Raw genomic sequence first — 15,143 nt, 5'->3', positions numbered from 1 at the left:
CCACCCCACAGAACAAATTTGTTTTATGTTTATGGTTCTCACGCTGAATAGAAATGATTTTAAAATATTTTGGATGAACTTAGTAGTATAAAACAGGTTAACTATTAAGTACCCAGTAAATTACATAGTGTACCCATTAGGAACATTTGTCATTAGTGCCTTCTTGCAATCCAATATTATTTGCTAAATAGCAATACATTGTAATGAGTCTTTTTGTTAGCTCTGATCAGACATGACAGGTTCACGCTCTGATTTGGAACTATTTCTTAAAATATAACAAGTGAAACTGTTATGCAGTTTTTAAAGCTAATTTTAAGAAAATGTCAATTAAACTTTTCCTTGGTCCCTTCCCTTTGTATTCTTGTGAAGAATCCTCTTTTCCAAGTCAATTTTGGGGACAAGATTTACACTCTGTTTATTTTAAAAAATAACAAAAAGGCACCTGTTTCTAATTGTTTAACTCTTAACTTGTGTGTGGCTTCCAGCCTGTACAATGAAGTCAGTTGAAATGTTGGGGATAGGATTGATAAGGAGTGTTATTGCAATTGAAGCTTGAAGGGAAAAAACACGACTACAAACCATTTCAAACTGTTGTCACACATGTACTTATTAAGAATAAAATTAGATAATAAAGTTTTAAATGTTTTATTTAATAATGTATCTGACTTTACCAACTACAACCCCATGGGGGAGCTCGAGACCAGAGAGCTGTGACACATGCTGCGTTTGGGGAAGCCTACTTAACAATACTTTTTGGTGATGTTTTCTGTTATTTAGGTGTAGTAGAATAGCATAACGTGGCAAAACAAATCAACAAAATAAATTCTTCATACCACTAGGTTATAAAAGGTATTTTTTTTTCTGTCCAGCAGCTTACTACTTTATATATATATATATATATATATATATATATATATATATATATATATATATATATATATATATATATATATATATAAAGCCTACAACCTTCTTTAGCTTAGCCAAAGTAAGCATGTAAAGTGTCCCTGGGTTTAATGGAGGCGCTATATAAATAAAAATTTTTAAAAGTATTATTATTATTAGTAAAGCAGTGGCCGATCATCACGTCTGCTATCATAGTAATTGATAACGGTGGAAAGTAGGCCTATGACTCCCAGGGTGCATTTTGGCAAGAAACATCCATTCACCGAGTTTACATTTGTGTCACATAGGCCACACGAATGGAAGTCAAATGCTGCTGCAAATACGGATTATCTAATATCAATTCACTTTTAATTTTGGGGTCAATTTTAGTTGAATTCAGCAACTATGGCGCCGTATTATGTTAAGAACTGCTACAACGAAGTGCTTTGAAATCGCTACCGCCGTAATTCGCGCCTCAGACTGGATACTTCTCCATGGAAACGGCGGCTGAGGCTCATGGGTATTGCAGTATGAGAACCTAAAATGACGAATAAACATTTCTCGGACACGAAGTTGAAATAATTGAAACAAGTAGTCTTAACGTATACTTATATGATCGTTGTATTATCCGAGAGAGGGTGTGCTTCTGTATTAAGCCACGTAAAAGACAGTGATGAGAGAAAAAAATGAATAAAGAGAAGTACTTCCGGCCTCTCCCACTTCGGAACGGACCCAGTCAGAGCGCTACTACGGAAAGCCCGTTGAGTCAAACCACTGTTAACCCTTCGCGATCAGCGATTTCGACAGTCAGACATTCTTACGATGGCGAGATAATAGCGAGTATGGGGTCGCTATTTAAGGCAAAGAAAAAAACTGCTGCATTTGTCGATCGGCGTTGAAGTTTGCCGATGGTCTTACGGATAGTTTGATGAGCAGATGAAGCCGCGGCAGAGAACGGTTCAGGTGGCGGTTTCAAGGAGACTGCTGTGATGCTACGTAGGCAACTGGAAGAAAAGCGCTTTTATACTATGAGAGAGTGTGTGTGAGCCCGGTTTATCTTGAGACATAGGAGCCCTAGCTACCTATTTGTTTTTGTTGTGGTTTTATTCATTTTTTAATGTGTGTTTATTGGTTATCTTTTAAGACGCGCTGACTTTAGGATCCAGCGAGGATACACAGTGTGCCGGTGAAGTTTTGGGGAATGGCAGGTCGAAGCCGAAGAGCATGGTTTAGTGTTCTGTTGGGACTGGTTGTCGGGTTCACTCTGGCTTCCAGACTCATCTTACCCAAGGCGACCGAGTTGAAGAAAGCTGGACAAAAACGAAAGGCAAACCCTGCCGGCTGTGGATTAAACGGGGGTCACAGAAAGGAATACGGCGGAGTACTATGGCCACCGCAAGATAACGGTTCACCAGCGACCGAGAAGCCTGGCTCCAGATCCAATAATTTCATGTTCGTTGGTGTCATGACTGCCCAGAAGTACCTGAATAGCCGAGCCGTAGCGGCACATAGGTATGTGACGTGTCAGAGAAAAATTTTGCTTTTTCCACAAATACCCATGCTTTACACACTCGTCTAATAGTAAGGTAACGAACCACCAATCTCACTTTATAACGTTAGCAGTTCAATGCTGGCTTCTTAATAAGCTTACCTCGATGGACTGCGATACAAACACTCGAATTCGATTTAGAGGGCCTTTAACAATAGCTATATTTATAAGGTAGCTAAGTTAGCTGGCTAGCTAGCAGCAGTTATTTCTACCCATTTTCACCGTTTGTCATTGGTCCACATTGATTGCTAGCACCCAACCTAAGAATGGACAAGAAAACACAAATATGTACCAAATTAGGGGCTGCGTAATATGTACTGTATATTTTGTGTACTGATATGCTGAGATTCTTAGAACCTGATTCGTTAAAATCTCATTTTTACGTCCCCTTAGGTAGCTTTAAGGTCAGATAATCATAGTCAACTCTGTCTTCAGAATCTGAAATATTTTGCATTATATTGTGCCTTTTCATTGATGCTATGATGTTAACACTGAGTATAAAATGTCTACATGTCTGCTGCATAATTTTAGGCGCATTTCTCCAAATTTAAGATTTAAGATCTGGGATATGACCTAAACTAACAATTATTTGCATCGTCAGGAAACCTGCCAGGGCTTCTCCAACCTTTTTGTTTTCAACAGCCATCAAATAGAGTCACATCAGACTAAGTGCTGGCATTTCCTCACTGCACTACATATAGAGTCATACTCAGTCAGAAGTTGATGTGTTTCTGTAGAGGTGTCCTGAAATTTGCACTGAACATCTCCTGGGACCACAGATAGAAGCTCATGACTCCCATGTAGTCATTTTGATTACCTCCTCCACTGATGATATTGGTTCAGTACAGGTGTTTTCCCTAAAAAATAAATCAAAGTAAAAGTTAGAGAAGAACATACCTATGATATGTCCAAACTTAATGTTTAATGAGAGTGTTCTAACGTGCCACTAAACAGTATTACAGTTTGTTCTGTGCTAGATAGTAGATTATTAAATCTCTCAAGGTATGTAATGGTGATTGAGACTAAAGAGAATATAATCAGTTCAACGATCAATGTTATTCAAATGTAAGGTCATTTTTTTACAGTTTCACATTACTATGTGAAAAACACTGGAAATTATACACAAACAGAGGATAACATCTCCATTCAGGAAATCATTTTTATGTTCAGTTCAGGAGTCTGATGCTTGTACTTTTTTTAGAAAATGTGTTTAGCTGGAGGATCTCACAACAACAGCCTCATCTCCATTACAGTGTTGTTTTTAGAAGTTAGGATCATTGTGTGATAATATAATAATAACTTCAATTTTATTACACAGATAAGTTGTGTAGAAAGCATTACTAATGTTTACACCAGAGGAATTCTTTAAGGGCTCTATAGAATTGGATTTAAGCCTTAACCTTCTTCCAAAGCTCTGATACTAACTGTTCCGTTGATGTTGGTGCAGCAGATTGCTTCTAGTTTTAATAGGACCAATCTGGACTGCACTATCAGCAGTTGATGTAAATGTTTTTTATTCAAGTAAAAGAACACCGTGGTAAACCTAGTTCTTCTTTTAATGCTACACGAACACAATGCAATCAATTATAGTCATGCATGTCAAAACACTAATAAGTTTTACTTCTCAAGTCACTTATTCTCCCTTCTGGTTTTGGTGGTACCTTAGCAGAGGAACCATAACACATAGTTTCAAGGGGCAGTTTTGCCATTTTCCAATGTAGACTCTAACTAAATATTTCTTATCATTTACAGTCATGCTTAGAAAAGCCTGACTCATTATGTATTGCGGTTGTGAGTTGCGTTGAAAATTACGTCAAGGCAGTTTCCTGTAGCGCTATGATGACCAGTCACTCTGAGGCGGTACTAAAATCTGCAATGGAAAACAGAGGCGTTGGGGCGTCGGGTCGAGCTGTTACCAGCAGTGGGTAAGCGCCGATAGTGAGAATTGTTCCCCGTCTGCTGCAGCTTCTTACTGTGCTTCCACACTAAAGAATCTTTGAGCACTTTGAAAACCAAAGCATACATTCACATGTGAGTTTATGCTCTCTTGCTGTCTGTCAGCTTACAATTATGTTACGGACTTGATATTCTTCCTCTGATGCAGATGTAGTGAGGAAAGTAAATCGATGATGAAACATGCTTCACAGACTTTAATTTGACATGTTTTTCTTTTTAAAGACGATTTCTTTTGGGCATTTTAAGCCTTTATAGAACAGCTTAGACATGAAAGGGGAGAGAGGGGGGGGAATGACATGCAGCAAAGGGCCGCAGGTCGGAGTTGAACCTGCAGCTGCTGCGTCGGGGAGTAAACCTCCATATAGGGGAGCCCACCTCCATATAGGGGAGCCCGCTCTACCAGGTGAGCCTAAACCGTACATGGTTGCGATGTGCCATTTTCAGAACATGTGGCATTGTTGTGTGTGGGATATCAATATAAATATATATATGTATATATATATATATATATATATATATATATATATATATATATATATATATATATATATATATTAATTCATTTGTCTTAATAGCCCTACTACCTTGTTAACATTAGAGTGACCTCAGTGAATCCCAAATAATCTAATAGCCCAGTTTTTCCTGAAAAGAAATGATGTTCATACATTGACTATGGACAACAGGGTTGATGATTTACAAGCTTTTATAGAAAACCCTTTAGGGCTCTGGGATATTTGCAACGGCATTGTACCGCTGACCTTGCGGCTCACACCTCTCCATATTTCCTGACGTTTGCCTCCCCATGTTACACTTCAGGTTCCGCTTTCGCGCGCTCCACCAGTTTGCCGATGCCGATTTGCATCGGTACGACTGGCGCGGTGAGGCTTGGACCCCAGTCATAACTGCTTGCAGTTCTAGTCTTTATTGTGACTATAATTGCCACTGTTCATCATACCCCCAACCAGCACCGGCAGACAGCCGCCCTCCAAGAGCCTGGGGCTGTCTGAGGTTTCTCCCTAAAAGGAAGTTTTACTCACCACTCAAGGTTTCTGCCTGAAAGGGAGTTTTTCCTCGCAAATGGCGCACTTGTGTGCTTGCTCCTGTCGGAATTACTGGAATTGTTGGGTCTTTGTAAATTTTAGAGTGTGGTCTAGACCTACTCTATCTGTAAAGTGTCTCAAGATATCTCTTGTTATGATTTGATACTATAATTTAACTTGTCTATGGCAAGGGGACGAGGGTTCTCTGCGTCAGCCATATACTTGGCCAGCAAGTTGTATTTGAGACTGGACGTACTTCGGTGATAACTCAGTTCACACCGACAGTACATGCAAATCACTTTAGTTTTGTGGAGAGCGCCATCTGGTAAGGCTTTGAAACTGAACTTGCCATTCAAAAGACCCTTCTATTTATCTATTTCTGCTCAAGGAGATTTGTTTCTGCTTGCCATCTACAATGTTACTGCTGCATTGCTTTCTGATTTTCCAAACTACGGAGCGGCCCGAGGCCAAAATCACAGAATGCATATGCGTTAATCGTCTGTCAAAAGGCATTAAAAGGAAAACGCGATAACTTTGTCAGCAATAACATTAAAATGTACTATTTATTTAACATATTTCCTTTTATCAAAGGTTGTTGCACGTTTAAGACAATCCCACTTGTTTGTCATTTTATATTTATCTTACTCCATCCATTTCTGTATGTGTGTTTACAGGACGTGGGCACAGACAATTCCAGGTCGCGTGGAGTTCTTCTCCAGCGAGGGCTCGGACACCTCCATACCCATTCCCATAGTGGCTCTGAGGAATGTGGATGACTCGTACCCACCGCAGAAAAAGTCCTTCATGATGCTCAAGTACATGCATGACCATTATCTAGACAAGTATGAGTGGTTTATGAGGGCTGATGATGATGTCTACATCAAGAGTGACAGGCTAGAGAGCTTCCTGCGCAGCCTCAACAGTAGCGAGGCCATCTTCCTGGGCCAAACCGGCATGGGAGCCCGGGACGAGCTGGGGAAGCTGGCCTTGGAGCCTGGGGAAAACTTCTGCATGGGGGGCCCAGGGGTTATCATGAGCCGCGAGGTCCTCAAGAGGATGGTGCCCCACATTCGAGAGTGTCTACAGGAGATGTACACCACCCATGAGGATGTGGAGGTGGGCCGGTGTGTCAGGAGGTTTGCCGGGGTGCAGTGTGTCTGGTCCTATGAGGTAAGATGGTTTAATTTTGTTTTTATGTAATATATTTCTTATGTCATCAGCATACATTTCAGGACACAGTACCAATCTAGATTGAGGATTTAAGGACCCTAATCTTTAGTGTTGAGTTGTAATTTGTAAACTGTTTCAAACTGTGAGACGGAGTGCAGGAGAGTTAAAGGGAGGGTGCAGAGAGAGAGAGAGAGATGTGAGGAAAATATACTGCATGATGGGACAGGTGCATGAAGGTTAGTTATTTGACCCACTACCAACATGAAGGCAGTAAAGGTTATTTAAAACCCTCAATTCATATTGATACCCATAATAAATAAATCTGCTTAGATATCAAATGTAGGCAAAGTTTATAGCTTATAGAGCAAAGACTGTGTAATTGAGTTAGGACCACTTTAAATTCACACTGATCCTTGTTTCTGTGTGTTGGCCCTGACCTGTGGGCTGACCTTTGACCTCTCCAGGTTGCCAGAATAGTATTTCTTTGGCCTTCAAGGTTGTGGTTTGATTGCTTGCACATAAACCACTTAAAGTATTCAATACTCACTGCTGAGACAAGCGATCCCAAACACAAATATTCAGATCACTTTTGTCTCCATATAGGTGGAAATGTTGTAAATTGCATGGGAATATGCTGTGAAATGAAGCAGTTTTGAGGTGGTAGTAGCAGCTCACTCTGTAGGGAGTTGGGAACCGGACGGTCACTGGTTCAAGTCCCTGTACGGAGTGGAGTGTGGATTGGTAGCTAGAGAGGTGCCAGGTCACCTTCTGGGCACTGCCACAGTACTTGTGTGTGAGTGCTGTCATATTTAATGCTAAATGTTATTAAGGCACCGTTGACCAAATCAGCCCAGGTCAAAGGTGATGCCAAATCCTCCAGCATCTAGCCTTGTTGGGACAGAGTTGTGAAAGAATTGCCGCAGCCTCGTCATCTAAGGAGAGTGTGCTCACTCCAACCAGACATGTTGAGGCATGGCTATGCCATAGACCTGTTGCTCATATGACCGATGTTCACATGAGTCAAGCATGTTGAAACTAATTGAATTTTAATGAATGAAGTGACTGTATGTGATGACAGGAGATCTGTGAGTGATAATGTGCTCAGCTTGTGTCAGTTCTGTCAGGCATGCAAAGAATATAAATCCATCACGAAATGTTAGATTGACTAATAAAGTTGAGAAATGGAGTTGCTGTGATAGATATTAGAGAAGAGCAGATAAAAATGCTGAGTAGACAGTTTTTGCTTTTATTCCCACGAATAAAGTCACGTCCTTTCTAACAAATATTTTACTCAACGTGTTATTTTTTTTACCTAATGTTTCCCTCCAGACACATTTTAAAGTATAAAAAAATGTTTTGGTATGATTAATATTTTGTTTAAAATGTTTTTTTCACATAAAATGTAAAAAAAACTGAAAATGTGCTGGAAGCAAATCAGCTGTTTCCTTATTGAGAAATTCTAGATCTCGTCCCAGCCACCACAGCTGTTTTCTGAAGGTTGATACTTCCTGTGAATACATTCATTACTGGGACTTTTATACCGGCTCTTAAACAATACTTTTTTTGATACCAATTTTATGAAGCAAAAATAAATTACATTACGGCACAAATCTTTTATTTTTCAGCTCCTACTAAGTCACAGTGTGAGTCTTTGTGCGTATGGTAAGTTTTTCCTGCCTGCCTCTACAAAGCGTTATGTTAGAAGCCAATCACAAACATTAGATCTTAGTAGAAGCATGTTGCTGGTTTACTCATTAGGTATTGAAATTGGGCATTGAATGACAAGGCATATTTCAATACACAATACTTTTATAAGGTAATTTGGTCATTGCCTAAAGAGTATTGAATTTGGTACTAGGCCTGCACAATTAATCGTTAAAAAATCGCGATCTTGATACACCCCTGTTCGCATTTTCCTTTTTAAATGATTTTTTTGCATCACAAAACGTTACTGTTTTCTTCTGTGAGTTTAAAACATAGACTGTATAAAATGGGTTTTAAAGCACTCCCAAGCGCTGAAATGCTCTCCTTTCTCTTCATTGAAGCCTCTATGTTTACAGGGTTTTGGTACTGCCAATTGGTTTTGTTTTGTCATGGTTCCTGTGTGCAATAAACATTAGACTTTGTGAGAAAAAAATTGTGGCTGAGAATCGTGATATCCATTCTAAGCTAAAAAAAAAATTGTGATTCATATTTTTCTCCGAATCGTGCAGGCCTATTCGGTACCCAGCCCTATTGCAATGTACCTAATTTAGCTGGCTTGGGATACATTTGGATCTCAGATTTCAGGGAAGTGCACAGACTTCTCCCCCTTCAGTAGAGGAATGTAAAAAAACACTTCTCTGATGACCAACCTTGCATACGGTGTTGTCAGTATAGTCTGAATTAGGAATTAGGAGACATAAACATAAGAAAAACACATTTTTGAGTGGAGTGGGCTTTAGGCAGTATCACAGGAAATTGTTGTAGTGAATATCGTCACGGCTGTGATTTGGTCGTAGCCACGCAAACAGCATGACCGCTTGTGTGATATTGCTTTTGCATTGCATAAGGGTTTAGGGTAGTAGAAAGTGCATACAGTGACAGACAAACTGACAACACGCACAAACAGAGCAGTCCCAGGTGTAATAGCAGTTCTTTTTCATGTGGGGTTATGGATTTGACAGCTTTTGGATGGAAGCTGTTTTTTTACCTGTTTGATTTGGGCATGATGGACCTGAATCTCCTACCAGAGGACAGTGGAGAGAAAAGAGAGTGGCCAGGGTATGTATTGTTACAACTGACTTTCTTCTGCAGTCTGCCATTGCGAGTGGAGGCAATGGTGTTCTAATGACGCGCTCAGCAGCCCTAACCACCTGCTGCAGGTCCTTTCTATTCTGTTCTTTGCAGCTGGAAAACCACACATTGCAGCAACAGGGAAATATGCTCTCTATCAAAAAGTTGGTCAGAAGGTGGGTGAGTTTTAGCTTCCTTAAGAAGTGGAGCCCCCCCCCCCCGATGAAAGATCCAGGTGAAGTCAACCGAGATGTGCACACCAAGAAATTTAAAGCTCTCCACCCTCTCCACTTCTACTGCATGAATGGAGAGGGCAGAGTTCTCACTGTGTCTTGATCTCCTAAAGTCCATTATGATTTCCTTGGTTTTCTAAGTGTTTTAAATCCAGATTATTTGGAAGACACCAGTTTATCAAATGCTGAACCTCCTCTCTCTAGGCTGCCTCATTGTTGTTAGATATCAGGCCTACTATGGTGGTATCATCAGCAAATTTGACAATGGTGTTATTGGGGTGAATGGGAGAGCAGTTGTGTGTAAATATGGAATAAAGGAGGGAGCTGAGGACGCAGCCCTGGGGTGTGCCTGTGTTGAGTATGAGGGTGGATGATGAATGCTTCCCCATCCGTACATTCTGTGGTCTGTTACTGAGGAAGTCCAAGATCCACATGCACAGTGAACTGCCCAGGCCAAGGTTACTTATTTTTTTACTAGTTTCTGGGGAATGACCGTATTAATAGTAGAGCTAAAATCTACGAACAGCATCCTTACATTGTGTACGTTATTTCCATTGATTAAGCTAATAGTTCAGTATTCTTCAATTGAGTGAAGTGTATTTCAGTTCAATTTAAGATATGGCATTAAATTATGTTGTTACCACGGTGGACATGAGGGACAGCTCCTGCTAGGCTAGCAGGGGCTGGCGGGCCTGCCACATTTTGACATCTAACTTCATCTTTCTCAGCATGTGCTAAATGAGTTTATTGCCATGGTTGCCATGTCCTGTTGTTTTGAAACCGTCTCCTCTCAAACACGAGTAGCAGCTTGACAAAAAATGTTTATATATATATATATATATATATATATATATATATATTAGGGGTGTGACGAGACGCTTACTCCACGAGACGAGACACATCACAAGATTGGGTTCACGAGAACGAGACGAGACGAGATTTTTAAAAAAAAATTTAAAGAAATCCTCGATGAAATATATTTGGAAATATTTTTTTATTCAACTGAAAATCACAAAATGCAAAACAATTTAGGTGCATTTTAAATCAACTATTAATGATGATGTTATTATATTACTTTTTTTGCAAAGGACGTGCAAACACTGCAAAATGTTTTGTATAACTCTACCAACTGGCTTCTGCCCTGTACAATTTCACACGAGAAATCTACTCCTTTCCACAAACCAAACATAAAAAATAACAGTAAAATAAAAGAATGTGTAAATAACAGAAAAATAACATTTTAAATGCAAACAGTATGTATCAATAACCAAAGTACGCTCTCTCCAAAACTGTGCAAACAAACAACAAAAACCAAAATGTTGCCACACAAAGGATTTAAAAGTGGCAGGGGGATCTTCAATTGTAATTTCACGCTCCATCACGCTGACATCACATCGCCTCACGAGACAACTTTTCACCTCGACGAGAAATCTCGTCATGTTTTAATCTCGCGAGATCTCGTAAAACGAGATCTCGTCACACCCTTAAATATATATATATATATATATGAATGATAATGGGTGTGATAATGGTAATGTAGATATTGCATTAAAGATCAGCCCCCCACTCAAATCAGCTGGTATTCTGTCTAATGGAGTGGTATGGAAATTTTTAAGTGACCCCAAACTTTGACCGTAGTGTCTCTACATTACCCATTATCACCAACCATTCATTCAATCATCCAAGGCACATATGTTTACTAATCTGATATCATTTTAAAAAACTAAATAGAAACACTGGCAACCTATTTGCAATTATGTCAGCACATAATGTAATGTGATTACTGCCCTGGTTAAAAAAACAATGCCGATCTCAGCTGTTATTCTGTCTATAATGGAGTGCAATGGAAATTTCTAAGTGACCCCAAACTTTGACCGTGTGTGTGTGTGTGTGTGTGTGTGGTGTGTGTGTGTGGTGTGTGTGTGTGTGTGTGTGTGTGTGTGTGTGTGTGTGTGTGTGTGTGTGTGTGTGTGTGTGTGTGTGTGTGTGTGTGTGTGTGTTGGTGTGTGTGTGTGTGGAATAATATATATATATATATGTGTGTATATATATATATATATCAGGGATGCAGATTTAGAGATTTCTTTTTGTTGACCAACAGCTGACCCTCACTAACCAACAAGCAGGCAACAAGTCCCAGTTCACCCCTACTGGGAGGCCCAGACTTGATTTTGGTGTTCTGCAGACAGCTGCGGACTTGTAGGCTACCGTTCGCACAGTCACAATGTCTTGTGCTTTGCCGTTGACACATGCAGCCACTTTCTTGGAAGCGCTTGCCAACATAAGTCCACAGCATGTCTGAGCCCGTCTCCACTGCATCCACCTGCAGGTTGTCAGCTGTGTGTATCCTTGTAAATATAGTGGCATATGTCACGTAGCTCTTAACTATAAGCATTGTCTAGCAGAGAGCCACCAACTGAGCAGGAATAAAATAGCTTCAAACGCAACATGCTAGTGCAAAGTTAGCACCAAAAAGTGAACTAGCAGATAAGAGTTTGTATAGCCTATTTTTCTTTAATCATGCAAAAAAGTTTTTCATCAACTTTTTATACTTTTTAATAATATTGTTTTACTGTTAAAGTGGTAGTATTAATCGGTCAAAATTAATATTGTAGGTTAACGATTAAACAGTTAATTGTTAAACATCCTTTAGGTTAGAGCAACAGATCAGTTCTTTTGGTTATTTTGCCATAGCATGGTAAAGCCTTTCAGGCGGAAGGAGCGTATAGGTGTACAGCTCCTCAATGCTGAGGAAGAATTGCTGGGTTTATGGCTAAACTGATAGAAGCAACGCAATAGTGGTTTCTAACAAATTATCATACAGATGTTTGTACAGGTGTGTTCAGTCAGTTCAGCTTTGAAGTCTTGATAACTTGTGTCTTGTCTCAACCACATACCGCTCGATACAATAGGTGCAATTACATCATTTTTGTCACCCTTGTGCCAGGGAAGCTGTTAGGGCTGCACGATCATGGCCAAAATGATAATCATGATTATTTTGATCGCGATTATTCTCACGATTATTTGTTGATTTGAACCAAAACAAATTTTATTGTCACATAGGCTATTTATAACTGCGAGAGGGAGTGTGATCAATGGTGTCATACTGGTCAACCAGCGAGTTTCTACATAATTTCCCTCTCCAAAATCACTTCAAGAGGTCAGTCAACGCGCTTACTTACTTTGGTGTGAGTAAAGCATTAAGTTCAACAAAGAATGGTTCACATTTACTAATGTGAACTGGTCCACTTTTCATTTTTATATTCTATGTAGATCTCCCTTACCAAAACCACCCTGACCTGTCTACGTAAAGAAATGGAAGGAAAGCAGAAAACTGCGCTAAGAAGCAATAGCGGTTTAAAGACACAAAGAGCTGGATATAGGGAAATCGGCAAAGTTGAAGAAGACACACACAAAGTATACCTAAACGTTATTTGGTGGTATTAATAATTATTACGGTAAAAGAGCAGAATTCCGTTATCAACATTTTAATGATTTATTTTATAAACAATCCTTTGTTGAAGCAAGCAATTTCATTTTTTTGTCATTCTATAAAGTTGGGAGGCAGAGGAGGTGTTGGGTTTAGAATCAGTCAAAGCATAAAGCATGTTGAGGCATTGCTCATGAGTGTGGTGGCTGACTTCCTTGTCTTGATCATTGAGCATGCCTGACTGCTGATCTAAAAATACAGGCTCTCCTCAGAGCTCAAGACACCAGAAAACCAGAAAACACAATTAAAAAAAACTTATGGGTCACTGTGCTTCTTGCCATGTCAGTAGAGGCCATGGGATCCACCAGCTGCAACGCCAAATTCTACCTCCCTGCTCCAGCGCCCTTGCTCAGACCACACCATCTTCCAACTCGGCATCCATTCCATTGTGATGCTATGGTGTAAGACCTGACAAAAGTACTCAAATCCTCTTCTGTGGTAGTTTCTGCTACAGTATGTCTCCAGGACCATTTTGAACACCACACACACACACACACAACACACACACACACACACCACACACACCCACACACACACACACACACACACACACACACACACACCACACAACACACACCCACACAACACACCACACCACACACACACACACACCTACCTATTATGCGTGAACAATGTATGTAAAAAGAAAATACAATTAATTTCATTTATAGTATCAATTTATAACAGAGTTATCTCGCACCTTTACATTTACAAGACCCAACTTTCTAGTAGTTCCCTCCAGAGTAGCAACAGTGGCGAGGAAAAACTCCCTTTTAGGAAGTATAGAAGCAATAACAGTCACAGTAAAAGATAACGGAAAGTGACTAGAAATAGTAGTATGTAGTAGTTCATGACATGCAGGGCACTGCACCATTCCAAGCACAGCAGAGCGTAGTAGGTGTAACAGGCATCGCAGGACGTGTGCAGGACCACGGTGACAGACTTGACTAGTTAATTAGAAGGAAAAACACGTAGAAGGACTTTAGGTCTTTTCAGGGAGTTGGAACAGCCCCATTAGGCAGACTGTACAGTGAGCAGAGGATTCAGCAGTTGCTGCAATGATAGTCACACCTGGTCATTATTATTCTTTGAACCATCCTCTCAAACACTAACTGTGTGTCTGTGTGTTCACCCAACAGCTTCTAGGGCTGCACAATTAATCGGATTTTATTAGCAATCACGATTTTGACTTCCCACGATCAAATTTGCGTGATCGAGCGATTATTTTTTTTAAAGCATCATTTCATAGAATGCTCCGGGTTTTTTGCAACGCGCATCTACCGCTCCGTAAAGCCGTCTGCTCATGAGCCAGTCAGAGTAGTTCCCTGCACCGTGCAGCTTAGTTTCTAGATGTAGACAGTCCCAGAGGACAGAGTAACGGGAGGAAAACTCAACAGATAGCAGTCGACGGTCTCGAGGTTTACCAGTTTACCAGTAAACGCAACATTTTGTCCCGTCTGTTGTTTTTCAGACAACAGCAGTGACCAGTGCTAGTCGGTGCTAGTAGCGTCTGTTAGCTGTTAGCTCCTCTAGGACGCACCAGTGCTAATGTCCTCGCATCCGCTGCAATGCTGTTTATATGGATATGGTTTAATTTTGCGTTACATGACCCATTTCATCTGTAAAGCCGAGCCGGTGTTGAATCTCTCCTCTACTCTCCTTCTACTCGCGCCCGCCACACAGCGGTCCGTCCACACTTCTGACATTTATCCACGGTTTAAATTTTTATTAACACAGCTGTATATTTGTTAATATGAGGTCAAACCTGTATTTGTACCAGTGTTTCCGCTGGTAACTCTGCTATACGGCCGCCACGGCGAAGAACACAGAAGAAGTTATTGATGCAACTAACTTCAGTTGGTAGAGTAACAGCGTGGGACGGAGCTGCTGGACCTGGCCAGATGTGACCCATTGCGAGAATATCATAGTTCATAATGCAGCGCAGTGAAGATACAGACGTTTCATACACACACGTGTATCCGCCATTCGACCCGTCTGGACCCTTTCATAAGATCAGCCGCCTCTCTGTGAGTACGTCCATCACA

General features: G+C 40.4%; 1 protein-coding gene and 1 long non-coding RNA gene across 2 annotated transcripts in view; one reads left to right on the top strand and one right to left on the bottom strand.

Moving 5' to 3' along the window:
* The first annotated feature begins 1,355 nt into the window (after positions 1–1,355).
* The window catches only part of chsy1 (chondroitin sulfate synthase 1), a 66,930-nt gene continuing 53,142 nt past the window's right edge, over positions 1,356–15,143 (top strand). Inside the window, exons 1-2 of the mRNA XM_032511833.1 lie at positions 1,356–2,397; positions 6,105–6,600. Of these exons, the coding sequence (XP_032367724.1) occupies positions 2,087–2,397; positions 6,105–6,600 (807 nt within the window). The 5' untranslated portion in view covers positions 1,356–2,086. The remainder of the gene's footprint in view (positions 2,398–6,104; positions 6,601–15,143) is intronic.
* Positions 8,114–15,143, bottom strand: part of LOC116686785 (uncharacterized) — an 11,170-nt gene continuing 4,140 nt past the window's right edge. The window contains exons 2-3 of the long non-coding RNA XR_004331359.1: positions 13,459–13,461; positions 8,114–8,126 (exon numbers count right to left, since the gene is read on the bottom strand). This is a non-coding gene — a long non-coding RNA (uncharacterized LOC116686785). The remainder of the gene's footprint in view (positions 8,127–13,458; positions 13,462–15,143) is intronic.

Source organism: Etheostoma spectabile, unplaced genomic scaffold, assembly GCF_008692095.1.
Source record: "Etheostoma spectabile isolate EspeVRDwgs_2016 unplaced genomic scaffold, UIUC_Espe_1.0 scaffold48, whole genome shotgun sequence".
NCBI classification, from domain to species: Eukaryota; Metazoa; Chordata; class Actinopteri; order Perciformes; family Percidae; genus Etheostoma; species Etheostoma spectabile.
Note: the sequence above shows the minus strand (reverse complement) of the source record. Positions and strands in the feature narration are given on the sequence as shown.